We start from the raw sequence: 26559 nt of genomic DNA on the forward strand, positions 1-26559 counted from the left end.
GAATGCAATGCATGTTTCTGGGAGGGGGGGTATTAATACGGCAAATCGGATGCATCTAAAATAAGAAAGATTAGATTCGTTATTCCTGAAGCTGACAAGGCTGGTGAATTTAAAAGGGATTACTTTTCCCAATTTTTTGGTTGCCGATTTGCCCTTTTGATGGTGTCCTTTGCCTTACAGAAACTTTGTAATTTTATGAGGTCCCATTTGTCAATTCTTGATCTTAGAGCATAAGCTATTGGTGTTCTGTTCAGGAACTTTTCCCCTGTGCCCATGTCCTCAAGGGTCTTCCCCAGTTTCTTTTCTATTATATATAAAGAACACAAGAAGTTAGACTCCAGAAAACCAAATAACCCTATTAAAAAATGGAGTACAGAGTTAAACAAAGAATTTTCACCTGAAGAACTTCGGATGGCGGAGAAGCATCTTAAAAAATGCTCAACTTCATTAGTCATTAGGGAAATGCAAATCAAAACAACCCTGAGATTTTACCTTACACCAGTCAGAATGGCTAAGATTAAAAATTCAGGAGACAGCAGATGTTGGCGAGGATGTGGAGAAAGAGGAAAACTCCTCCACTGCTGGTGGGGTTGCAAATTGGTACAACCACTCTGGAAATCAGTCTGGCGGTTCCTCTGAAAACTGGGTACCTCACTTCCAGAAGATCCTGCTATACCACTTCTGGGCATATACCCAGAGGATTCCCCACCATGTAATAAGGATACATGCTCTACTATGTTCATAGCAGCCCTATTTATAATTGCCAGATGCTGGAAAGAACCCAGGTATCCTTCAACAGAAGAGTGGATGCAAAAAATGTGGTATATATACACAATGGAGTACTATTCAGCCATTAGAAACAATGAATTCATGAAATTCTTAGGCAAATGGATGGAGCTGGAGAACATCATAGTGAGGTAACCCAGACTCAAAAGGTGAATCATGGTATGCACTCACTAATAAGTGGGTGTTAACCTAGAAAACTGGAATACCCAAAACATAATCCACACATCAAATGAGGTACGAGAAGAACGGAGGAGTGGCCCCTGGTTCTGGAAAGACTCAGTGAATCAGTATAGGGCAAAACCAGAACGGGAAAGTGGGAAGGGGTGGGTGGGAAAACAGGGGGAGGGAAGGGAGCTGATGGGACTTTCGGGGAGTGGGGGTCTAGAAAAGGGGAAATCATTTGAAATGTAAATAAAAAAATATATCGAATAAAAAAATTCAACTCAAAAAAAAATAAAATAAATAAAAGGGATTACTTCCTTACCCAAGATGCATCATGGACATCAAAACATTCTTGAAGCTCACTGTGCCTCCTGTACCCATAACCACCGAAATATATCAATCTAAAAACAAAAGGAAAGGGCCCATGTTCAGAGTCCTGCTTCTTGCTTGTTCACTGACGGTTGAGACAGCTGGGTCCCGTGGGTCAGGCCTGCAATGCTAGCACACAGGAAGCTAAGGATAGAGGGCTCTCAGGAGTCCCCAGTCAGCCTGGGCTCTGTAAGGAGTTCTAGGCCAGCTCCAGAGAGGGCTCTGCCTCAAAAGCCACACACACAAGAGGAGTTTGAAGTATATTCCTTCTCTTACCCTACCTACATAAACATCCAAACAAACTACACAGTTATAATTTAAAAAAAAAAAATCAGAGAACTGAGGGAACTGAGCCAGAAAGGATGTGACCCCAGCAGGCGCGACCTCCAGTAGATGAGACTATCCTCACCTCCGCAGGCCAGGAGAGGTCTAAGCTGCGTACACGGGGAAGAAAAACCACCAAGCTGAAAAAAGTCAGTCAGAGGCTGGGATGGCAAATTAGTCAGAAGAAAGTCAGCCTCAGGCAGAAACACACACCAGCAGCTTTGAGTAGTCTTGAGGGAAGGGTCAGTATCCTCACCAAAGGCTGGCCTAGGGGGTTGTGGTATAATTAGCAGCAGAGCACTTGCCAGGCCTGTGTGAAGCCCTGGCTGGTTTGAATCTGATGAAATGAAGGGGGAAAGGGCTGGAAATGCAGGACCCGTGAGCAGATCTAGAGACAAGCTCCGGAAGGGCCTGGATCTGCTGCACCTTGGAGTCATTTGAGGGGCTTGGAAAAGTCGGGGCTATTGGGGTTTAGGGCGTTAGAAGAGTCCGGGGCAGACACTGGGAGCTGTGTCCTAAGAACAAAGAGAAATATAGGCTTTGGGGCTCCTTGTGATGGGGGCAAACAGGACGTCAAGGTGGGTTTGGTAGCTGGAGGAAGCTGGCCTTTCCTGGAAGACTTTGGTTAGTTGGCTTTGGTTTTTTGAGACAGGTTTCTCTGTGTCCTAGAACTAGCTCAGTAGACCAGCCTGGTCTCGAATTCACAAAGGCTTGACTGCCTTTGCCTCTCGAGTGTTAGGATTAAAAGTGCTACCACTTTTAATGTGTGTGTCACCACCACCAGGTTCATTGTGCACATTTTATTAGAGCTTCAATTTTTTATCATGTCAAGGTGTTAAGGATCTAGAAACTTAATAAATAAATAAATTGGAGAAAAATACAAATAGCGTGTCTTCCAAGTTCATCTGTACGACATAGTCCCCAGCGGTTTTAGGACTGCTGTTGACTTAGACATCAAATCTACAGGTACTGGGAAATGTGGAGCTGCCTAGTTTTGGCCAAAGGCTATGGCCCATTCTAAGGACAATAAAGTTCAGTTGCTGCATTACCTGTCTCTATACACCCAGCAGGAAAGTTTATCGCGTGGTGTGGGTGGCTGTCCGTCAAACTTGGTGATTTTTTCCCAGCTGTAAGTTCCATCGCTTGTTCGTAGATTGACAAAATAAAGCTTTTAAAAGATGAGAGGACTATTAGGAGCCAGGGCATCTGAAAACAAAATCTGTCTCAGGAGTCTGCCATCCAAAAACCAACTCGACTTTTATTTCCAATAAATACCTCACCTATTAGAAAAATCTAAATTATAGAATTGATGAAAATGAGACGTGCTCCAGAAGCAAAGTGATGTGTGAAACACGCGACCGCCTCTGCCCCTCCCGCTCTGGCCTGTGGGTAACACCCGAGAAAGCAGCTAAGCGGGGTGGGGTGGGGTGGGGAGCATGGGGAAAGAACTGCGGCTGCTGTGCTCTCCATCTGTCTTCAAGCCTGGCAACTGCACGCTTAGAACGCACTCCTGTTATCTTCTTTGTAAACCATTTGCAAATGTGTGGGATGCAGTGACACATTAGGGATTACACGTTGGCTACTCGCCTGAATTAAGAGAAAGGATTACCCGGTTGCTGTATCCTTTGTCATCATAGCCTCCAAACACATAAAGCCTTCCGTTGATGCACGCTCCACAGCTTCCGGACATGGAGGGAGGGAGCTCGCCTTCCATTAGGTGCATTTTCCTGCAACAAGGACCACACAGATGCTCTTAGCTTCCCAGAGGACAAATAAAAGCTCCCTTTAGTACTCTTCCCATGAAAAGCATCATTGCCAACAATAAATCAGCATGATTGCAGCCAGGCGCTATGTCACACGCCTGTAGTCCCAGTGCTGGGGAAACTGGGGCGAACACACGGAGAGCTGTGGGCCTGTCTGGGTTATAGAGTAAGACCCTACCCCCAAATAAATAAAAAAGTATATAGAGATCCGTAATAAAGACTTTTCATCCTCTGGGGCATGGGGGGATAATCAGGAAAAGTTCCACACATGTCACCGTAACTGGGAATCAGCTGAGCAAAACAGTCTTCAATGACAGAGATGGCTTAGATGGTGAGAGACATCGAATGCAGAAGTGGGGGACAGAGTAGGAACAGAGCAGGAGAATGAACCTCAGAGAGATAAGGAGAAGGGCACATCACAAATGTAGGATATTCAGAGGATGCTTATGAATTCCCTGTGGTCTATTAAGGCCTCTGTGAGTTAGAGGACTCGACATTTTGTAACTTAAAATTACTTACCACAGCCCACTATCAGTATCGTAGGTCCACATTTCATCATTCGGCAAATATACCTCATTGTCTTCAATAGACTAAAATTAAAGAATGCACAAAATTACCATTTTTCAATTATATAGTAACAGACTGTCCCCTGGAATGAGAAAAGCTGAAATAAATGTTTAGAATAAAAGCAGAAATATATGAATCTTAAGGGGAAAAAGGCTCAGGGTGGCTACATTTTTACACAGAAACATAAAATGTGAAAGACTCTGCCGAACATGAAGATCACGCCACAGAAGGCTGTGGGCATCTGAGAGCCTACTGTGTGTACCACGCTGCCCCTGAAGGCTGAGAGCCTACTGTGTGTACCACGCTGCCCCTGAAGGCTGAGAGCCTACTGTGTGTACCATGCTGCCCCTGAAGGCTGAGAGCCTACTGTGTGTACCACGCTGCCCCTGAAGGCTGAGAGCCTACTGTGTGTACCGTGCTGCCCATGAAGGCTGAGAGCCTACTGTGTGTACCATGCTGCCTCTGAAGGCTGTTTTACTCTACTGATTCCCAGTCCTGGTGACACACGTGAAACTTCTGTGATTATCTACTCCAGCATGTTGAAAAGATTTTATCTCAGATCTGTTCACACCTCAAAAAAAATGTATTTCTTTGGGTTTTGTTCATTTGGTTTGCTGTTTTGCTCCATTGGCCTGTGGGAACCACCAATGCCATGAGGGCAGAGGTCACGTGTAATGGTTAGAGCTAATTCCTGGGGCCTCAGCAAGTTCCCTTGTACGTAAAAGGCAAATGGAATTTCTGCTGGGTAGCTAAGCAGATTCACTCCTGAAAACTGGACTGTGCCTTCCCTTTAGAGGAGTAATCACTGTGACAAACCTTTCTCGGGTGACACAGAAACACAAATGAAGCACAAATAAAAGAAGTTGGATCTAACTGTGCAGGGCCATCAACTGCAACATACCTTCTTAAATGGAGCTTAAACAATTATGTGCACGTTTGTGCACGTCTATGCATGTCTATGCATGACTGTGCACGTCTATGCATGTCTATGCATGACTGTGCACGTCTATGCATGTCTATGCATGACTGTGCATGTCTGTGCATGCCTATGCATGACTTGCATGTCTGTGCATGACTTTACATGTCTATGCATGACTGTGCATGACTGTGCATGTCTGTGCATATCTGTGCATGTCCGTGCAGGGTCACATGAGGCCAGAGGCATGGGATCCCTTGGAGCTACGGGTGGTTGTGAGCTGCCCAGAACCCAATCCAGGCCTCGTGGAGGAGCAGGAAGTGCTCTTACCCACAGATACCTCTTCAAGCCAATGGCTTTCTTCCACATCAAGTTTCCCTTTCCACTGCATTGTTCCAACATGATCTGACTCATCCCTCGCAAATCCCTCTTGACTACCCTCTATCCAATTCTCTGCTCCCATCCCAGAAAACAAAGGAACAACCTGTCTACTAAATGATCCGCAGTGGATGCCATTATTACGGCACTCCTCATCCTCCTCAGCACACTCCAGAGGATGCCCTATACAAGTGCTCTAACAGCCACTGTGCCGCAGCCCCCACCTGGTACCTCAACTTTTAACTTAAAATTTAACTTTGAGGGCTAACAAGAAAGCTTGCTGCAGAGGCTGTCAGCCTGTGGGCTGTGATTCCTTTGGAAGCTGAAAGACCCTTTCACAGGGATTGCATAGCAGATGTCTTACACGTTAGGTATTTACATTATGATTCAAAACCATAGCCAAATTACAGTTATGAAAAAGCATTAGGAAGGCTGAGAACCTTAGCTTGGCAAGTGAAGGAGTGTGCAGCCAAGCTCATGGCTCAGATTCCAGCTCTGGGAATCCACGTGGCGGAAGACAACTAATAACTCCTGCAACTCTCCTCCGAGCGCTGCGCATTTGTGCTAGAATTTACACTCACTGCTGTAACGCAGGTGCACGCATTTGTGCTAGCATTTACACTCACTGCTGTAACGCAGGCACACACATTTGTGCTAGCATTTACACTCAATGCTGTAACGCAGGCGCATACAAATAAATAAACAAACAAATAATGTACATTTTAATTTTTAATTTTATGTGAAATCTACGTAAGTTATGTTATGCTGAATTTTATGTTAAAATAAGTAAGGTAGCTATGATGTGACTAAAGCCAAATCACATAATTTATATGTAAACAAAAAGAAATGAAAATGAACAAAGCCTCTGAAACAATCCTCAAATTAACAGAGTTAAGGAAGAAGAATGAGAAACAACAGAAAGGCAAAAACAAAACACATTCATGGTAAAGTCTCCCAGGCCAGTATGGTGCTACCTGCCTTTACTTCCAGCTCAGAAGGCAGAGGCAGGAGGTCTCTGTAGTCTATCTGAATCCAAGGCCAGCCTGGCTGGTATACACAGTGAGTTCCAGGGCAGCCAGGATACACAGTAAGTAAGACCCTGTCTTGAAAAAACAAAAGTGGTAAGGTGTGGTGGAACACGCCTTTATTCCCAATACGCAGGAGGCAGAGGCAGGTGGATCTTCGAGTTTGAGACTACCTGGCCTACAGAGCAAGTTCCAGGATAGCCAGGGCTACACAGAGAGACCCGGTCTCAAAAACAAAAAGAAAAAATACCATGTAAGAATTAGGGTGGTATAGGACTGTAATTCCACTTGGGTAACAGAGGCAGGAGGATCTTAAGTTTGAAGCCAGCCTCAGCTACATGGTGAGACAGAGGTGCATCAACATTAGCTGAAAACAGGCAAAACTCTAGGTGAAATGAATAACACGCTCAATAGAACTGAGCCCCAGCTTCAGGTATTTTACATAAAACAGAATGACACCATGTCCATTAAGGATAGAATGAAAAAAGTCAAACAAATATGTCCATTGTAGGATAAAGAAATGTCATGCAAATACATCCATTATAGGATAGATAAAGAAATGTCTCACAAATACTGACCTCAAGGATAACCATGAGGAAGCTGTGTGGCTGCATGGACACTGGCAAGGAAGTCATTACAGAATAATAAAAATACTTAATGAACTCCAAATATAAGATAATCATAAATTCATGTGCACTTCAAAAGGTAACCCCAAAAGACAGATGAAGCAAAAACTGGCTCCCTGGCCACAGGGAAAATCTAAATTGTAAGATGGAGAATGTCAGTATTGCTTACGGTGTCTGACAGAACACACAGCTGGAGCCCAGCCCAGTGGTGGGTGCTTGCCTCGCTTACACAAGACCTGTTTTGAAACCAGGAACTGAAAGGAAATAAGCATTGAGTCCAATGGAACAAGAGATAAAATAATAAGGACACAGGAATTGTGCACAATACAACCAGCAAACCTGGCAGGATGTACACATGGGGATCAAATCATCTAATAATTAGAATGCATGTTCCTTACTCAGGACCCCCCACACCACTCCTGGCCACATATCCACCATCCCACAAGGACACTTGCTCAACTATGGTCATAGCAACTTTATTCATAATGGCAAGAAACTGGAAATGACCCAGATGCCCCTCTACTGAGGAATAGGTACAGAAAATGTGGCTCATTTATACAATGGAGTACTTCTCAGCTACTAAAAACAAGGACATCAGGGGCTGGAGAGATGGCTCAGTTGTTAGGAGCACTGTCTGCTCTTCCAGAGGTCCTAAGTTCAATTCCCACCAACCACATGGTGGCTCACAACCATCCATAATAAGACCTGATACCCTCTTCTGGTGTGTTTGAAGACAGCTACAGTGTACTCATATACATAAAATAAATAAATAAATCTTTAAAATATATATAGAAAATATCATCCTGAGTGAGGTAGCCCAAACCCAAAGTGTCATGCATGGTATGTGCTCACTGATAAGTGGATGTTAGCCATAGTGTTGAGGATACCCAGGCTACAATTCACAGACCCATGAAAGCAAGGGGGGCCTAAGGGAGATGCTTGACTCTTTCTCAGAAGGAGAAATAAAACAGATATCAGAGGTGGATGGAAGGAGGGAGCTTGGCAGAGAGAGGAGGGGGAGGGGAAGGTGGGGACCAGGTGTCTGGAGAGCAGGGGAAAAAGAAAGAAAAGCAGAGGTTGGGGGGCAACTCTAGGATGTGCCAGAAACCTGGGACTGGAGTGGGAGCCCCGGGGAGTCTATGGGGGTGTCTCTACTGAGACTCCTAAAAGTGGAGTCTGAAGAGGCCACCACCTGCAGCCGGGCAGGACTCCCATGGAGGGATGAGGACAGCAGCCCACCCACAAAGCCTGACCCCAAACATGTCCTGCCTTCAAGATGTGCAGGGTCAACGACAGAGCAGAGAGAGAGGGGACGGTCAGACAACAACTGGCCCAGTTTGAGACCCATCCCATGGGCAAGCAACAATCCCTGACACTGTTAATGATACTCTCCTGCACTTGCACACAGGAGCCTAGCACAAGCAGCTGATTGAAACTGATGCAGAGACACAAAGCCAAACATTAGATGGAGCTCGGGGAATCTTGTGGAAGAGTTGTGGGAGGATTGAGGGACCCAAAGAGGACAGGGACTCCACAGGAAGACCAAAAGAGTCAACTAACCTAGAGCTTTGGTGGCTCCCAGAGTCTGAACCACCAATCAAAGAGACCTGGCACACCTGCACCCACATATGTAGCAAATGAGCAGATTGGTTTTGATGCAGGACCCCCAACAACTAGATTGTGGTTGTCCCTGAATCTGTTGTCTGTCTGTCTGCCTGTGGATCCCCTTCCCCTAACTGGGCTGCCTTGTCTGGCCTCAGTGAGAGAGGAAGTGCTTAGTCCTGCAGACACTGGATATGCCAGGGTGGTACCCAGGGAGGAACCTCCTACTTCCCAGAGGAGAAGGGGAGGGCGTGGGGGATTGGAGAGGGGGAATGGGAGGAGAGGGGGCAGATATTAGGGTGTAAAGTAAATAAATAAATTAATTAATGAAAAAAAAGAATGAACAGAGTATTTATGAGAAATAACCATAGCTGGTCTCTAGAGACAGCCTACGCATCTAAAGGACTCCTGTGAAGTAGCTACACATCACATTTCCTCGGTGGGACACAGTTACGTGAAATTAATAAGATAAAATTCATTACCAAAATACTGTGTGTGAGGCTGGAAACGTGGCTCAGCATTTAAGGACATGTAGCTTTTCCAGAGAACCTGAGTCCTCTCCCAATACTCACACCAGACTCACATCTGCCTATAACTTCAGCTTTAGGGAACCTGATGCTACTGACCTACACTCAAGTGCCCATATCTCTCTCACACACACATAATTTAAAATAATCAAATAAATATTAAAAAGAATACTATAAGTTTAGAAATCTTGAATGTTTCCTTATGTAAGTGATAGGTTTGATAAACAATGAGAAATATCAAATATGCCAGGCAGTGCTGACACACACCTTTAATCAGTGGATGATGGGTAAGAAGGTAACAGTAAGCTTACACAACACTAAGGACACACGTCACAGGGATGATCTCAGGATGGCTCGCAATGTGTTTGATACTTGGTGATACCTAACCAAGCGCTCAGCATAGGCACTGATGGACTGGAGGACAACAGGCCTGGCCACACAAGTGTGCTTTGAATGATTAGACAATGTGTACATAAAAGGGGGCTAGAAAGATGGCTCAGTGGTTAAGAGCACTGGCTGTTCCTACAGAGGACCAGAGTTCACCCAGCATGCATGTCAGGCATTTGGGTAACTCAAACTACCTGATACTCCTACCTCAGGGCATCTGATATCCTCTTTTAGCTCTGTAGGTAACCCCCCCCCCCAGCAGACATGCCATACATATATACCCATCAACTTTTAAAATTAAAATAAAAAGAATAAGTAAAAATGATTTTTAAAAAATGCTTAAGTCTGAAAGTGACGAGGAAGTCTTAAAGGGAAAGTATGCTGTAATTCTCAGATCAATTACTACACTGTTTGCAGACACACATGATAAAACTATTAAAAAGTAACAAAGAAGACATCCCAGATAGGGATGATCTGGTAAGATGGAGGACACCGAGGACTCAGACAAGCACGTACAGAGAATATAGTTTTAAAATAGAAGGCACTGGGGCTGGGGCTCAGTTGGTATTGTGCTTTCCGAGTTTACACAGAAGCCTGGGTGTTGTTCACAGTACCGCATCAATTAAGCATAGTGGATCACACACCTGTGATCCCAGCATGCAATAGTTAAGAGGATCAAGGGTCAAGGTTATCCTTGACTACATAACAAGGATCAAGGGTCAAGGTTATCCTTGACTACATAACAAGTCTGGGCAGCCTGGGATACATAAAACCCTGACTCAAAGGAAAAAATATATACATATAAAACAAACCAGAAACAGTAATAGAACCCCAACACTCCGAAGCACCCCTATAAGATTTGTAACAAACATTAAAGAACATAGTCTACAGTTCTCATGGAAGTCGGCCCAGGAGCCATGTTAGCGCTGACAATGAGGCAGGATTCACAGAGCGCCAAGTTCGTCTGCAAGAGCGCTTCTGTCTCCTAAGGAAATGTAAAACTCCTTTAGCTGCCAGAGGAGCAGTGTTTTACAAGAATTAAGGGGGGAAAATGTCACATGAGCTGGAGAGATGACTCAGCACATAAGAGCATAAATGTTCTTACAGAGGACCCAAGTTCAGTTCACTGCACCCACTTCAAATAGTTCACATCTGCCTGAAACTCTCCTCTGGACTCCTTGAGCACCTACGAGCACATACACACAAACACACACACACACACAGAGAGAGAGAGAGCGATACCCACACATACACAGACACCCCCCCACACACAGACATAACACACAGATACCCACAGACAGATATACACACAGAGATACACACACAGATATACACACAGAGAAAGATATACACAGAGATATACACACACACAGGTGCACTTACACACACACACATAATGTAAAGAAAAAACCCACAGGCTCTCCTCCTGCTGCTCACATCCATTCTAAACAGACTTCATTTGGCACATTGTAAACTGTATAGGTTGCCTTAAAGATCTAAAGGTGCTGGAAAGGAATCTGTCTCTCAAAGGCAGTTCCTCTTTATGCCCATGATATTAGCATGCTGTACTATATAGCCAAAAACAAATAAGCAAACAAAAACCCCCAAAACAACAAACAGGGATCAATAATCTGTGGGAGTGGGGGGAGAGGAGCAATGACGTCAACAAAGATAAACAAACTTTGAAAGTGACAGTGATAATTTCAAAAGTTTTTCTTTACATGTATGTGGTGTGTGTGTGTGTGTGTGTGTGTTTGAGTGGGGGGCATGCATATACTAAGGTACACATGTGGAGATCAGAAGACAGCTTGTGGAGCTGGCTATCTTCTTCTACCACATCAGTTCCACAGAGCAAACTCAGGCCACCAATGGGTATCAAGCACCCTGGCCTGCTGAGTCACCTCCCTGACCTGCTGAGATAGCACCCTGACCTGACCCTGTTTCTTAACCTGGCACGAGAGTGTGTTTATCTCTAAGTGTTCCTTGGTGTATACTCTTCAAAGTTTAAAACCTATAAAAGTTAGCTTAGTATAGGGTGCATACCTTTAATCCCAGCACTTGGGAGGTAGAGGCAGGTGGATCTCTGTTGAGTTCCAGGCCAGCCTCATCTACATGAGTTCTAGGACAGCCAGAGCTACAGAAAGACCCTGTCTCAAGCAAACAAACACCTCACACAATTTTAGAAATGACTATTAAATAGTTCATGGGTGACCAGGGAAACTGGGGAGCCAGGATCTGGTCTATGTAGAGAGCAAGCTCTGAGGCCATCCTGCAGAACTATCTGCAGATACTGAGGTAACCTGTCCCGCTGCCTCTTACACCAGGAATCGTGAGCTTCTGCAATCGCAGGCCCAGGGTCAGACTCCTCTACAGGTAGGTCCTAGATTTTATGTTTTTATTCCTATTTTATTTCTACTTTAAAAAAATTTTTTTTTTTACAGAGTCTCTGGCCCAGGCTGGCTTTAACTCCCTATATAGCCAAGGATGACCTTAAATATCTGATCCTCCCACCTCCTGCACGCTGGGATTACAAGTGTGTACCACAGGGCTAGTGTATTGAACCCAGGGCTTCTGTGCACTCGGCAAGGACTCCGCCCTGAACCCCTCCCCCCTGAGCCCCTTCCCCCCCCCCCCCCCGGGTCTCTGAAGCTCTATGCTTCTCTTCTGCGCTCGGTGGTTGCAGCACTTCAGTCTAACACACGCATAACCAATATTTCCTCATTTGCCATTAGGTTTCTCATTTTGTGATGCTTTTTTAAAGCAGTTTTTTCCCCCCAAAAGTTTGCTTGGTCAGTTTATTCCTTTATATATATTTCTGACTCAGATTTTCTTTTCCCAGTCCAAGATTTTAAAATAGTCCTGCTTTTTTCCCCCATAGTGAAATTTAGTCTTCCTGAACTTAACTTTTCAGTCCTGAGGCTCTGATATAGTTTTCCTCCAACTATCCTAGATCCATTTACTGTACACATAATTGTCTACATTGAAAACGGTTGTTTTACAAACAAAACCAGTGTTGTATGCCTGGCTGTTTCTGCCATCTCCTTTTTATGTCTATGGTGCTACCTATTGGGTCAAGATCACTCAACTACTTTAGAGCTGTGATATACTTTAGTATCTGGCACTAAAGCCCTCTTCACACTTGTCAAAAATTTCCTAAACCAATCTTCCATACATACTAGACTAGGATAGCTCTTGAACTATCTGGAGATCTTCCCCATTGGACCTTCCTGCCAGCGGCACTGGCACCTGTATGGATGTCAGAAATTTGAAGAAGGAGTAGAGGACAGAACGAAACAATATTCTAGCACCAACTACACTGGTTTCTGGAGACTCGTTTCAAATGCACTGTTCTTTAAAACTGGCTTCAACAGAAGTACTTCACACAGGTATTTGAGTTTTCAGGACGCAAGTCTGTCAACTTACACACACACACACACACACACACACACACACACACACACACACACACACACACTGTTGTATTAATGAGGAGAGTTCCTTGGGGGTATAAACTAGGCAACAGTAGCCATCCTCTGGAACCACTCACTGCAGGACTCCCTCCAGCTTCCGGCCACACCCTGTTCCAGAGGCCCTGACCAGCTGTGGGAGGGGCCTGCGTTTTCTGGAGACGGGCATGCCGGGCATGCCCCTTTCTGCCTCCTACTTTTCCCCCTCCACTTAGACCTGAGGCATTTCTGCTCAGACCTGTTGTTGACCCCTGGGATTTAAAAAGTAACAGACCCAGGATTTCAGTCTGTGTCGTATATTACAGGGTTGTGTTTAGAGCACCTCTGCTATTTGGAATAACAAGTAGTTGGGGAAAAAAATCCTGTAGCTGCCCCCTGGAGAACTGGACTCTTATCCACTACAGTTTTCAAGAGTAAAGTAAGATTTAAAGCATTCAGATGTTTCCATTGGTCCCAATGAATTCTGCACTGACCTATTTCATGTATGGAGTTATATCGAATCCACACAGAGGTGAGGTACTAAAAGGTTGCTTTTATTTTTTGATACAATGTCTTGCGCTGCCCTGGAACTCACTGTGTAATAGCAAACGCCCTCCATCTCCTGACTCTCCTGCTTCTGCCTCCCAACCTCAGGGGTTACAGGTATGCTGCTGTACAACCTGCCTTCAAAGTTATTAGTTTAATTTTTTTTCCATTTAATTTACACCAATGTCAACACACCCCAATATAAATAAACACAGCAGATAGTTTGCTAAGTCTGTATCTTCAAGGGGCAGAACTTAAAAACACTAAAGACTGTATCTGCATCAAAAACCAGTTCTAGAGTTTCATAAACAAAACAAAACAAAAAAACAAAAACTAATTCAAAGTCAGGCCAGGAGATTACCACTAGTAATTGGGAGCCAGAGGATGAGGCGTTCAAGGCCAGCCTAGAGTACTTGAGATCTTGGGGGTTTTTTGTTGGTTTTTTGGTTTTTATTTTTAATGGGAGAGCTAGTTAGCTCGTGCGCCTAAGTTTCAATATCTGAGAAGCAAAACCAGGAAGCTTGTCCTGAATCTGAGGCTGACCTGGGCTACACAAGAAATTCCAGGCCAGCCGGGTGGTGGTGGCGCACGCCTGTAATCCCAGCACTCTGGGAGGCAGAGGCAGACAGATTTATGAGTTCGAGGCCAGCCTGGTCTACAGAGTGAGTTCCAGGACAGCCAGGGCTATACAGAGAAACCCTGTCTCAAAAAACCAAAAGAAAAAGGAAAAAAAAAAAAGAAAAAAAAGAAAATCCAGGACAGACTGTGTGGGCTACAGTAGGAGTTCCTGTCTCAAATAATCAACAAAGCAAAATAAATCTCCAAAAAGCAGCCTCTGGTGTCACATGACCACCAAAGGGTCGATGCCTTTCTTTATAAAATGAAGGTGTGGAGCAGGAGAGATGGCTCTGTAGTTAAAAGCATTGTCTGCTCTTGCAGAGGACCTGGATTAGATTCCCGGCATCCACATGGTGGATCATGTCAATCTGTAATGCTACCTCCTAACACGCTCTCTGACCTCCATGGACAGCAAGCATACACAGGATGTACAGACATACATATACATATATGTGCAAAACATTCATGTACATAAAATAAATACAAATATTAATATTACAGATTAGACCCTAGTCTATAATCCTTTTGATTAGGACATGCCAGATATAGTTGGCACTCAAAAACCACTTTTCTTATACTGCACTAAATTAGGAATAAGCACACAAAACAACAAAAACCCACTCGGACCTGAGAATTCTTAACACACACAGTATGCACTTTATTTCGTTGTGTTACAGGTCTGTCATATAAGGGCACTGAGGAAGTCAGAAGATGTATCTTCTATTTGCAGTAGAGATTCCGTAGGGCTTATTTTCTAATCTGTAAACAAACGGGGTGGGCAGGTACACCTGAATTATTTTTCCAACTCGATAATCCTTGTTATCATCCTACGATCATTGAAACAAAACAAACACACATTCTAACCGCCACGGCAATACGAATTTTCAACCACAAAACTCTGTGGTGGAGTGTTGCGAATACGAATCTATTTTGAGACTCCAGAAGTACTTAATTAGCAAAGAAATGCCACTAAAAATAGCTGATAAATTTAACTGCTTGGTGACTTCCATATTTTGAGTAGCACGGTGACACTGATATCAAATAACACGGCACGGCGTTCTGGGGTCCTCTCCAGTCCTGAACCATGGAGGCTGGAGGGGTCACGCTCCCTGGAGCCCCATTTTGGTGGCTCTGGGAGCGGGATCGACGTGGGCAGCACGGCAGGCGGCTCGCCTGGGAGCCTGTGGGAGTGCTGCGTCGCTGGCCGTCAACCCCCTGCCGCCGCTCCCGCGCCGCCCCAGCGCCCGCCCCTTACCCTTACCACGTAGCCCCCCCACACGTAGAGGAAGTGTCCGTCCACCACGGCGCAGTGGCCGCTGCGCTCCTCGGCCACGCAGAACGCCTGCGAGTCCGCCATCTGTCCTCCGGGGCCCAGCCAGCTCGGCGCCGGCTCGCACGCGCGAACGGAACGCGAGGAGGGTCCAGATTGGCGGAGGCTGAACCGAGGAATCTGCGCGTCTGCGCGGCCGCCGCCCCGGCCCGGGGCCTGGCCGCTCCCGGAGCACCTCTGCTCCGAAGACGCACTGCGCCCTCCCCCTGAAGCCTCTCTGCAGCCACTGTCTGGACCTCTTAGGGCTTTATTAATCAAGAATGATTTCTCATGACCTTTTAAAAAAGATTATTTTATGTGTGTATGTATGTATGTATGTATGTATGTATCATGTACATCCTGGACCTGGGATTATGTGCAGTGCTGAAATGTGGGTGCTGGGAATCAAACCTGGGTTCTCTCCAAGAACAAATGCTCTTTTTTTTTTTTTTTTTAGCTATTCTAATAACCACTCATGTGACCCTTAATAATTCTTTTTTTTTAATTTTTTTATTCGATATAATTTATTTACATTTCAAATGATTTCCCCTTTTCTAGCCCCCCACTCCCCGAAAGTCCCGTAAGCCCACTTCTCTTCCCCTGTCCTCCCACCCACCCCTTCCTACTTCCCCGTTCTGGTTTTGCCGAATACTGCTTCACTGAGTCTTTCCAGAACCTGGGGCCACTCCTCCTTTCTTCTTGTACCTCATTTGATGTGTGGATTAGAACAAATGCTCTTAACCCCTGAGCCATCTCTCCAGCTCCATGGTTCATTTGTGAAGTGAGCTTTCTTTTTTCTCACATCTGTGTCACCTGCTGGGCTTATGAATGCCACCTGGGCCGGCTTATGGCCTGAGGTTCCTCCTCCTGGCTCTGTGAGTGTGGTGTGTCCTGCGTCAGCCTCGGGAGTCCATGTACCCCCACTTCCGGCATGTTTTAGGTTGGAAGTCACATCTGAGGTTTTTTGCTTTTGTAGTGATGGTTTTCTTTTTCCTTCACGTGTACTTCCGTGTTAATCACCATAGAAGATGCTGGTACCTGAGGCACTGAGTGTTGTTCTATTATTTCTTCGTAGTGATGTATGTGAAAACACAGGCAGGATTCCCCTTTTCTTAACACAAAAGGAAACATTATTGTCTACAGGGCTCTGTATTTAGCATTTCCCACTTGTATAAATTTTCTCTGGGGAGAGGAACAAACCTCTGTTTAGCAGATCAAAGAAACAATTCTTCAAGTCTTCCTTGAAGAACCAGTGAGTTTTATTACAGTTACAAGATCATAGTTATTCCACTGAATAAAATGTCTCTGCCTAGCAACTGTTAACTGCCTACAAAACCCCGGGTGGGAGCTTGAGAACCCCCCTTTCCTGCGACTGTTAACTGCCTTTAAGGCCACGGACAGCAGGGAGCCCCTCCCCCACCCTTAATCACAGTGATGACAGTTCTACAGCCTTCCACATCTTGCCATCTCTGCTACACACACACACACACACACACACACACACACTTCCAGGATGGTCCCTGAGGCTTAGGTAGGATACCCACTGTAAAATCGTAAAATTGAAACTTCACTGAGCAAAGATGACAGCTGCACTAGTGGGCTGGTATAAACACAAATATTTAGAAGGCAGTTTGACAGACACACAGCATTTAGCAGAAGAGCAGCAGCAGCAGCTTTAGAAAAATCTATGGCCTCCCCCAGCCATGGGCTTTTGACTGGGTTTACAGAACCGGGCACCAAATCCCTTGTGTGGAATGGTCCACAAATCCAATCAGAAAATAATTGGTTGTAGCCATAATAGTGTCTTCACCAGTGGGACGGTCAGACCTGATGTGTGGTTATTGTAGACTTCAGGACCCCCAGCAAGGTGGGACCCTTGGTTACAGTTCTCTCCAACAGGCTGCATAGTGCTTTCCAGCACTGTGAAAGCTAGCAGGAGGAAGGGCCAGTTCAATCCTGATCTTCCCATGTTCTTCCAGATGATTTCTTTTCTTTTCTTTTCTTTTTTTTTGTTTTGTTTTTTTTGTTTTTTCGAGACAGGGTGTCTATATATAGCCCTGGCTGTCCTGGAACTCACTCTGTAGACAGGCTGGCCTCAAACTCAGAAATCTGCCTGCCTCTGCCTCCCAAATGCTGGGATTAAAGCACCACCACTGCCCAGTTTATTTCTTCTTTTTTAAAATGTTTATTTATACAAGTCATCTACTGTTGCAAAAGTAACTTAGAATCAAGATAAATAAATGTTATAATAACAACAACCCTAATATCTTGCAAGACCAAGTCTTGTCCCCACCCCTGCCAACGCTCTTTCCCCTTAGCTACCATCAAGAGAGATCAAGAATGCCAGAGCTGGCCTCCAGCAAATATGCATGTGGGTCTGTGCATTAGTCAGCATGTGTGCGTGGACTCAGAGTGTGTCCAGCTAGTTCTAAATCCATCTGTCTCTGCCTCACCTCAAACTAAAACCACAGGTGTGCCACCATGCCCTACTTTTATGTGGGTGCTAGAGAGCTGAACTCAGGTCCTCATGTTTGTGTGGTGGGCACTTTATCAACTGAACCATCTCCCAGCCTCTCAGATGCTTTTATAAAGCTGTAAAACACTCCAATTTTTTGCATCACTTCATCTATATTATGAAACCTTTTTAGTGGACACAGGCATGATAACAAAGCAAGGTTCTGGGTCACTATCCCATGACATCTCTGTACTTTAGTAATCTGTCTTTACTGTTCCTAAAGTAATAACTTTGGGGGAGGTATCTGGAGGTGAACTGTGCTTTATACCAGTGAATGTGAATTGGTCTTGGAATCCACATGCTAAAGGACTCCTGAAAAAGGTATTGGCAAGATCAAGTGCAATATAGAAAGATACCCTCACTTATCAACTGCTATGTCAGAAGAGTAACATGGGGTACAATGGTTGCTTCTTAACTCAGTTCCCCAGAATCCACTCTCACTCTCCAGGAGCCATCCCCACAGCCCCTTCCCTTCCCCAACCCCCTGAAAGGGTAATTCACCTTTACCCCGTCTAGCTGTTTAAAGGTTTCTGTGACTTCATCGTGGCCCCTGGGCTGTCTGTCTATTTGACATTCATAGACCAGATCAAGATAGGCAACTTTACAGGCTTCTGTTTCACTCAACCACATATGACTGCCTTGACAGATTGCACTCTCTGTACAACTTTCCAAAGCTGGCATGCGGGGTGTGTCCCAGTAATATGTTCACCCCAGAATATTCTCTTGCAGTGGATAAATGCATATAGTATCCTCCTGAGAGAGGTGGGCATAATTGCCACCTAGGACAAGTTTAATCCTTTTAAGAAAGAGAGAGAGAGAGAGAGAGAGAGAGAGAGAGAGAGAGAGAGAGAGCCACTACAGCATACATGTGGAAGTCAGAGGACACACTGGAGTCTGTCCTTGTCTTCCACCTTGATTCAGACAGGGTCTCTTAGTTGTTCACTGTTGCTGGCCCATGAGCTCCAAAATTCCTGCTGTCTCCATCTTCTCTTTGGCTGTAGGAATGCTGGGATTACAGGTTCTCAGCACCACATCTGGAATTATGTAGTCTCTGGGGATTAGAACTCAGTTCCTTGGGCTTGCATAGCAAGCACTTTTACCTATGGAGTCATGGCAACGCATGGCAGACACAGGAAGCTGAGAGCTCCTATCTTCAAATGCAAGCACAAAGCAGAGAAAAAGAGCTGGAAATGGGGTGAGGCGATACAATCTCAAAGCCTTAGCGAGGGTTTTACTGCTGAGAAACAGACACCATGAGCACGACCACTCTTCTAAGGACAACATTTAATTGGAGCTGGCTAGCAGGTTCAGAGGGTCAGTCCATTATCATCAAGGCAGGAGCATAGCAGTGTGCAGATATACTTCCTCCAATAAGGCCACACTTATACTCTAACAAGGCCACACCCCCTAATAGTGCCCCTCCCTGCGCTAAGCACATACAGACCACCACACCTATCCCAGCACAGCTGCACCACCTGAATCTCTCCAAACAGCATCACCAACTGGTAACCAAGTGTTTAAACACCAGAGCCCATGGGGGGGCATTTTTCATTCAAAGTACCACAGTTGGGATCTCTCTTTTTTTGTCTAGTTTAACTTTTCAAAAGTTTTGAAATGTCAAATCAAGCAAATATATGTATGCTTTCTTTTTACTGTTTTGCTTTTCAAAAAGATCTTAACTATACACCCAAGATAATTGCATATACGTGTGTAGAAGTCATTCATATTTTTTTGCATATTTGCCTCTCCCCTCCTGCTAAGCCTCGGGTATCTTAGGCTTGCTTTGAACTTGTTGTGACATCAAAGATGGCCTTTACCTCCTGATCCTTGCACCTCCCTCTTCTGAGTGCTAGGATTACAGACCTGTGACCTTATGCCCACAGTTTCCTTGTATCCCATAAAGTTGCCTGCTCACTTATAAACAGTCAATTGTTTATTTCCCTCACCAGAGCAAGTGTTTATTTATTTATTTATTTATTTATTTATTTATTATAAGATCTCACTGTGATCCATTGACTGGCCTGGAACAAGTTGCCTGGGTGTTCACAGAGATTCCCCTGCCTCTGCCTTCTAAGTTCTTAGATTACACACTCAGCGAAGGCGAACATTTTGAAAAGTGCTCTAGCGAGTCTACTTGTAGCACTCAGAATCACAATTCAAGTGCGGCTCCACCTCACTGGTAATTCACCTCAATCCAACTATTTATAATCTTTTGTTTGTTTCTCCACCAGTAAAAAACGAAGGTCTGCCATGGAAAAAGTGGGGCACTGCTAACTGATGGCAGAGGACTGTGGAGAGGTCCTCAGCTAAACCTGTGGCTGGATGAGAGTGATGGGCAGTACCTGCTGGGGAAAACGGTGGAGACATATTTCCAGAGCCTGTGTAGAACCGGTAAACAAGGCTGCTCTACAACCCTCATAGTCCTGGAAGGGAAGACTCTGGGTGCAGGAAGCTTGGGTAGAGTCAGAGAAGAGGGTCGCTGAGTGTGGGGGAGCTGAGTGTTCCAAAAATGCTTTTGGGATAAAGGAAGCTTGTTCCCACTCAGACCACTCCGGCTTCACTCCCTAAGGCAGGGTAGACGCGCGGGTGGCTTCATGTTTCAGACTTAGGGTCTGAGACTCCCGGCGGCCCTGCAGTTTGTAGGGACAAATATCCATCTCACCAGTCAAAGAATATAAGGGCGGGACAAGGGGGTGTGTCCATTCCAGGAGAGGGCGGGGCTTCGGCGTTGGCGCCAAATCGCGAACATGGCGCCGGAGCGGCTGCGGAGCCGCACGGTCTCAGCTTTCAAGCTGCGGGGCTTGCTGCTCAGGAGGTGAGTCTCGAGGCAGCCTGTCCCGCCGCAATGCCCTGTGTAGAACATTCGGTCGTAAGAGGCGAGGTCTGCCTGGTGCATTTTAGGCTGCAGAGCCTACTTGGGTTTCTGCCACCCTGGCGCCGGGTGCGAAAGTTACTTCCAGGCTGGGCGGAGCTGCGCTGCGGACGCTGAACTGAGCCCAGGAAGTTGGGGACTTGCTGGCTTCTGCTCTGCGTAGGTCCCCGCCTCTGCAGGATGTTACAGTGTTACTTCTGGAAGTTACAGAGAGACTTGTCAAACGAGAGACCTGGGTGAATCCGTATGCGTGTCTGTTGGCGATTTCTATTGTAGAATATGAGTCTCCCAAACCCGTCTCTGTGGGAATCGCATTATTGCCAGAAGTAAAATTTGAGTAGATTTTAAACGTATTTTTAGGTTTTTTTGTTTTTGTTTTTAGATTTACTAGTTTACAGTTTGAGCTAGAAAGAGGTTTTCCTGGCTATAGTGTGTCATCTTGGTCCCGAAGAATGTACATATCCAAGGGCTCTCTATTACAATTTACATTTTATAACACACTTTCCCTTTAAGTACCTGCTGAGAGCCGTATATCTTTTTGAATCAAAGTTTGAATGTTTTGTTTTAGTAACTGTGAACCTTACGAAACTTTTAACTTTATGTTTTGCCCAGTACTGCCCAAGGGTCAAGCTGGGTGTACCCCAGGGAGAAAGTAAATACCTGACATTTGAAGAGACGATTAATTGAGCAAATAGCTTTTCTTTTCTTTCACTTAAAATGTCCCATTATTAAGCTGTTGGAAGCTCATTAATTGGCTCAGTGAGACATACACTCAAATCTTTTAGCTTCAAAGCACCATGTATGGAATAAAATACCATGGCGCTTTACTGTGGGAAGACTGTGTTATCCAGTGCCGTGTAACAGATTGCCCTGTGATTTAGAGACTAAAACTGCACTCGTGTTTTGGCCTGCATTTTCTGAAGGCCAGGAATCCAGCCTTCAGAACTTTAATCCCAGCATTCTGGAGGCAGAAGCAGGCAATCTCTGAGTTTCAGGACAGCCAGGGCTACACAGAGAAATTCTGTCTAGAAAAACAAAACCTTAAATCAGAGTTCAGCTTGGAGTCTCATACACTCTGGTCCTGATAGCATCATCTCAGATGTTCAGGGTATCCAGTTCATTTAGATTTTTTTCAAAGGTATTTTACCAAGACCTGCTTTGGGAGTTTGTTGTTACTTTACTTGTTCACTTTTTTTAAAAAAAAGATTTATTTATTTATTTATTTTATGTATGTGAGTACACTGTGGCTGTCTTCAGACATACCAGAAGAGGGCATCGGATCCCATTAGAGATGGTTGTGAGCCACCATGCAGTTGCTGGGAATTGAACCCAGGTCCTCTGAAAGAACAGTCAGTGAGTGTTCTTAACCACTGAGCCAGCTCTCCAGCCCCATTTATTTTTTAATTAACTGTTTCAAGCATTGATACTTGAGACTTTAGAGGGAGAACTGAGTTTTCTATTACGTTAGCTTTTAATAAAGCTTGAGTTTTATAAGATTTAAATAAAGTTTACCACCAACGCCATGCCTCCTGCCCACTTCCCTCACCCTCATCCCCACTCCCATCCGACGACGACGACGACGACGACGACAACGACGACGACCACCACCACCACCACCAAATCATCCCCAGCCCAAGAAATTCTTGGTCTCATCTTTTCTTTCTCTCACTAGTGAAGCCACCAAGTACCTCACTGAAGCTCTCCAGTCTGTCACTGAATTGGAGCTTGAGGAGACCCTAGAAAAGATCATCGATGCCGTTGAAAAGCAGCCCTGTAAGTGACATTTTCTGATGATGCTTAAATTGTTATAGCTTTGTGTCCTCTGATTTAGATTAAAAAGGATACTGAGGCTCCATTTTTAACATAGTCCAGAGTTCAGAGGTAGACACACAGGAGTGTCTTTCCCCAAAGGGTCAGTTCAGTTGTGACCTCAGGATATTCTATTCCTTTTGTAGTTCCCAGTCTCCTGGGGAGGAGGAGCTACCATAGCATCTTTTCAATATTTAACTATTGAATTTGATCTTGCCCTTTAAAGAATTCTGGTGTTATTGTTTTGCGTGTGTGTGTGTGTGTGTGTGTGTGTGTGTGTGTGTGTGTACACTTATGCCACAGTGTGCATGTGGAGGCCAGAGTACAACACTGGAGCAGGGTCTACCACGTGGGTCTGAGGTTCAGATTCATGTCACCAGAATTCTGTGACAAGTGCTTTCACCTGCTGAGTCGTGTCATTGGCCCTGATCTGATCCCTGATGGTCTCTTCTTTAGCTCTTTAAACCTGTGACTGTCTTATCAAGTTAGATACTCTAAAAGTGTTTGGGGTAATAAGAGAAAAATAAGAAGGCCTTAATTTCCTGCTCTGTCAGTTAAATACTTCATCTGTTACCACAGGCACTGGCCTACTGCCAACAGATTAGGAGTTTTAGCCCACTCTGATATGTGGTATGGAAGCTAGCATCTTCAGTGATGTAGAAGGTCATGTGGTTCATAATACAGAGGAGAACTAGCTCTCCTTTCACATCCAAAGGTGGGATTTTAAACACACTCTTTATAAATTCCTTTACAATAAAAATGTAGGAAGTCAGGATTATTATTAATCACCATATATTAATTTCAAATGGCATAATGTATTCTGCCTGAAGGCAGTGCCTGAGGGTACACATTTTCCTATCAGACCTGAGTTTGTGTTGCTTTCTAGCCTGTTTAGCTATGTTCTTGGGCTGAGACTCAAAGTTGCTCTCCCCATCAATAGGAAATGGGTACATTGCTGAGTGTGGCAGCACACCCTAATCTAGCACGGGGGACAGGGAGGCAGCAGATCTCTCTGAGTTTGAGCCTAACCTGGTCTACATAATGAGTTCCAGCCAGCCAGGGCTCCATGGTGAGACCATCTTAACAAACCCAAACTAAACAAACAGAAAAGGCAGGCGTGATCATCTCAGTGCGATGAAGTACCGTCTCATGGAATAAAGTTGGTAAAACACTAAAGACAGGGTGGTACATCTACTAAGTCTCCAGTGAAAGAGAGCTGTCATTTATTTTCTCTTTCTACCATTAAGTAAAACCGCAGTTTCCATTAAGTTACATTTCTCCAACTTCATTGAAGCTAACTGACTTTATATCACTAAATAATCTTTGGAAAACAGAGCCACGTGACTATATATTAAGGTGTTATGACTGCATTTAACCATGATAAGGTATTGACACATGGCCTTCATGATTTTTCTGACCTGAAAGTTTCTATATACCGGTTTAACCTAAAGCTGAAAATCCAAAATCAGAAATGCTCCCAAATCTTGAACGTTTTGAGTGTCAACAAGAGTGTCACAGGTAGAAAATTTCTCACTTGACCTTGTGTGGTGAGTCACAGTATTGTATACAAGTATCTTCCTCAAGTCCGTGTGTAAGATCTACACAGAGCATAAAAAGCCAAGTGTTTGTACTTCCGTCACTCTGGAGGCCTGCCTGAAATACACACGAGGCCCTGTTTAAAAAAAAAAACAAAACAAAAAACCACACCCAGCCGGGCGGTGGTGGCGCAAGCCTGTAATCCCAGCACTCTGGGAGGCAGAGGCAGGTGGATTTTCTGAGTTCAAGGCCAGCCTGGTCTATAGAGTGAGTTCCAGGACAGCCAGGGCTATACAGAGAAACCCCTGTCTTGGGGCAGGGGGCTGGGGGGGGACAAAAACAAAAATAAAAACCCATCCAAAGAATTTCCTGGTGCTGGAGAGGTGGCTCAGAGTTTAAGAGCACCTACTGTCCTTGCAGAGGACCCAGACTCGGTTCTCAGCACCTACGTGGCGGCTCACAACCTCCTGTAGCTCAATTTTAGGGGATCCCACCTTTGCTTCTGGCCTCAGTGGGTTCCTTCGTGCATGCTGTGCACAAACATTTATGCTGGCGCACATAAATACACATAAATAACAAATCGTTTAAAAAAGGAAATTCATATTTGGACTTAAGGTCCCATCCCCAAGAAATCTCATTTATGTATAGTATACAATTATTCTAAAATCGGCAAAAGTCCAAATCTAAAACTCTTCTGGTGTCAAATGTTTTTGAGATACTCGACCTATTGCAAAGATCCAACAATTGTTTTTTTGTGTGTATTTTCATATGCTAATCAAATAAAGATGTTTGTTTTTGCCTGGTGTGGTGGTGCACACCTTTAATCCTAGCAGAGGCAGAGGCAGGTAGATCTCTGTGAGTTTGAGGCCAGCCTGGTCTAAGAGTTTGAGGTCAGCTGAGGCTACATATTGAAACCCTATCTAAAAAAAGGAATAGAACAGGTGCTTTTATACACTGGGCCATCTTTCTATTTGTTGTTTTTGTTTTGTTTGTTTTAAATAGAATGTAGCTCTATAATCCAGGCTATCTTAGAACAAGAGAGAGAGGGAGAGAGAGAGAGAGAGAGAGAGAGAGAGAGAGAGAGAGAGAGAGAGAGAGAATGTATCACAAAAGTACTGGGATTACTGCAGTGTGTTACTATATCCAACCAAAGAACTAATTTTTATCCCTTGATTTGGGACAAGGTTTCATGTAGCTCGGGTTGGCCTCAGATTCTCTGTGTAGCCCAGGATAGCCTTGAACTCCTGATTCTCCTGTCTCCCAATTCCAAATGCTGGACTTCTAGGTGGGAGCTACCATACCTGAGTCTTCGTGTCTGTTTTAAATTTTAATTTTGAACTTCCGTTTTCAGTGTCGTCGAACATGATCGAACGATCTGTAGTGGAAGCAGCTGTCCAGGAGTGCAGTCAGTCTGTTGATGAGACAATGTGCGTGGGTAAAATGGACATCTTCTGTGGAGGGGTTGCTAAGTGCTTGTTTTCATGGGAAAACAACTAGTGATTAATAGAAGTAGAAGATATACAGTAGAAGTTGTCGTTACTTGTTTCATTTTGAGTGATAGCCCATGTTATAAATCTCATTATTAAATGATTTATCTTCATTATTTTTTTTAGTGAGAGTATAGTGTTTGTGTATTACTGACGTAGTGTGTTTCCAATCAGTCTGATTTAATGGTCTGTGTGCTATGGATGAATTAAATTGAACATCAAAAGTATAATTGACTGGTTGGTTGTTTGAGACAGGCTAGGCTGGCCTTGGGATTTTGATTTTCCTGTTTCTGCCTTCCAGGTGCAAGAAGTATGGGAGTCGGGTAGGGTGGGGGGTGACGGTGGGGTGGGGGTGACGGTGGGAGGTGGCAGACACCATCACTCTTGGCTCCTTTGTATCTCTCGAAAGTAGAATGTCAAGCTAAAAACTTTATCCTCTTATTATTTGTGACACAATAAAAAAACTTAATACATGGCTTGAGGAAAATGTACAAGGTATTATATGCAAACGATTATAATGTGAATTATGCTTATATTTTAGTTTAATAAGTTCAGAACTGTGTTTTATGGGTTGTTTTTCAGAGAGCATATTTTCAATATCATTGGAGCTTTTGATATTCCACATTTTATATATAATTCAGAAAGAAAAAAATTTCTTCCGTAAGTATACCATGTATCATTTATTGATATACAATGATTTTTAAGATTTATTTATTTTATGTGTATGAGTGTTTTGCCTGTGTTTATGAGTGTATACTATGTGTGTGCCTGGTGTTCCTGGAATTCAGAAGGGGGTGCTGGATCCCTGGAGCTGGAATTGCAGACTGTTTTTAGCTACCATATGAGTCTGGGGAGTTGAACTCAGGATCTCTGCAAGAGCAACAAGTGTACTTATCCACTGGGCCATCTTTTTATTTATTAAGTTAATTTCAATTGTATTTTTTTTTCACAAAGTATATAGTTTTATGTTTTACTTTGGGCTGACATTT

At 44.4% G+C, this 26559-nt stretch overlaps 2 protein-coding genes across 7 annotated transcripts in view; one reads left to right on the forward strand and one right to left on the reverse strand.

The window, feature by feature from the left end:
• The window catches only part of Klhdc1 (kelch domain containing 1), a 39105-nt gene extending 23535 nt beyond the window's left edge, over window positions 1–15570 (reverse strand). For 3 of the 4 annotated variants that reach the window (XR_007978369.1, XM_052185754.1, XM_052185753.1), the window contains exons 1-5: window positions 15304–15570; window positions 3924–3994; window positions 3251–3368; window positions 2691–2809; window positions 1271–1349 (exon numbers count right to left, since the gene is read on the reverse strand). Coding sequence is in view for 2 of the 4 variants with exons in the window: in XM_052185754.1 (XP_052041714.1) it covers window positions 1271–1349; window positions 2691–2809; window positions 3251–3368; window positions 3924–3994; window positions 15304–15399 (483 nt within the window). In the remaining 2 variants the exon portion in view is untranslated. The remainder of the gene's footprint in view (window positions 1–1270; window positions 1350–2690; window positions 2810–3250; window positions 3369–3923; window positions 3995–15303) is intronic. The other variant, XR_007978370.1, reaches the window with a different exon arrangement.
• Pole2 (DNA polymerase epsilon 2, accessory subunit) overlaps window positions 11503–26559 on the forward strand; it is a 34908-nt gene continuing 19851 nt past the window's right edge. For 2 of the 3 annotated variants that reach the window (XM_052185750.1, XM_052185751.1), the window contains exons 1-4: window positions 20586–20681; window positions 22411–22511; window positions 25435–25510; window positions 26153–26230. In XM_052185750.1, the coding sequence (XP_052041710.1) occupies window positions 20614–20681; window positions 22411–22511; window positions 25435–25510; window positions 26153–26230 (323 nt within the window). In that variant the 5' untranslated portion in view covers window positions 20586–20613. Of the gene's footprint in view, window positions 11806–20097; window positions 20258–20585; window positions 20682–22410; window positions 22512–25434; window positions 25511–26152; window positions 26231–26559 lie in introns of those variants that run through there. The other variant, XM_052185752.1, reaches the window with a different exon arrangement.

Source organism: Apodemus sylvaticus, chromosome 6 (assembly GCF_947179515.1).
Source record: "Apodemus sylvaticus chromosome 6, mApoSyl1.1, whole genome shotgun sequence".
NCBI lineage: Eukaryota > Metazoa > Chordata > Mammalia > Rodentia > Muridae > Apodemus > Apodemus sylvaticus.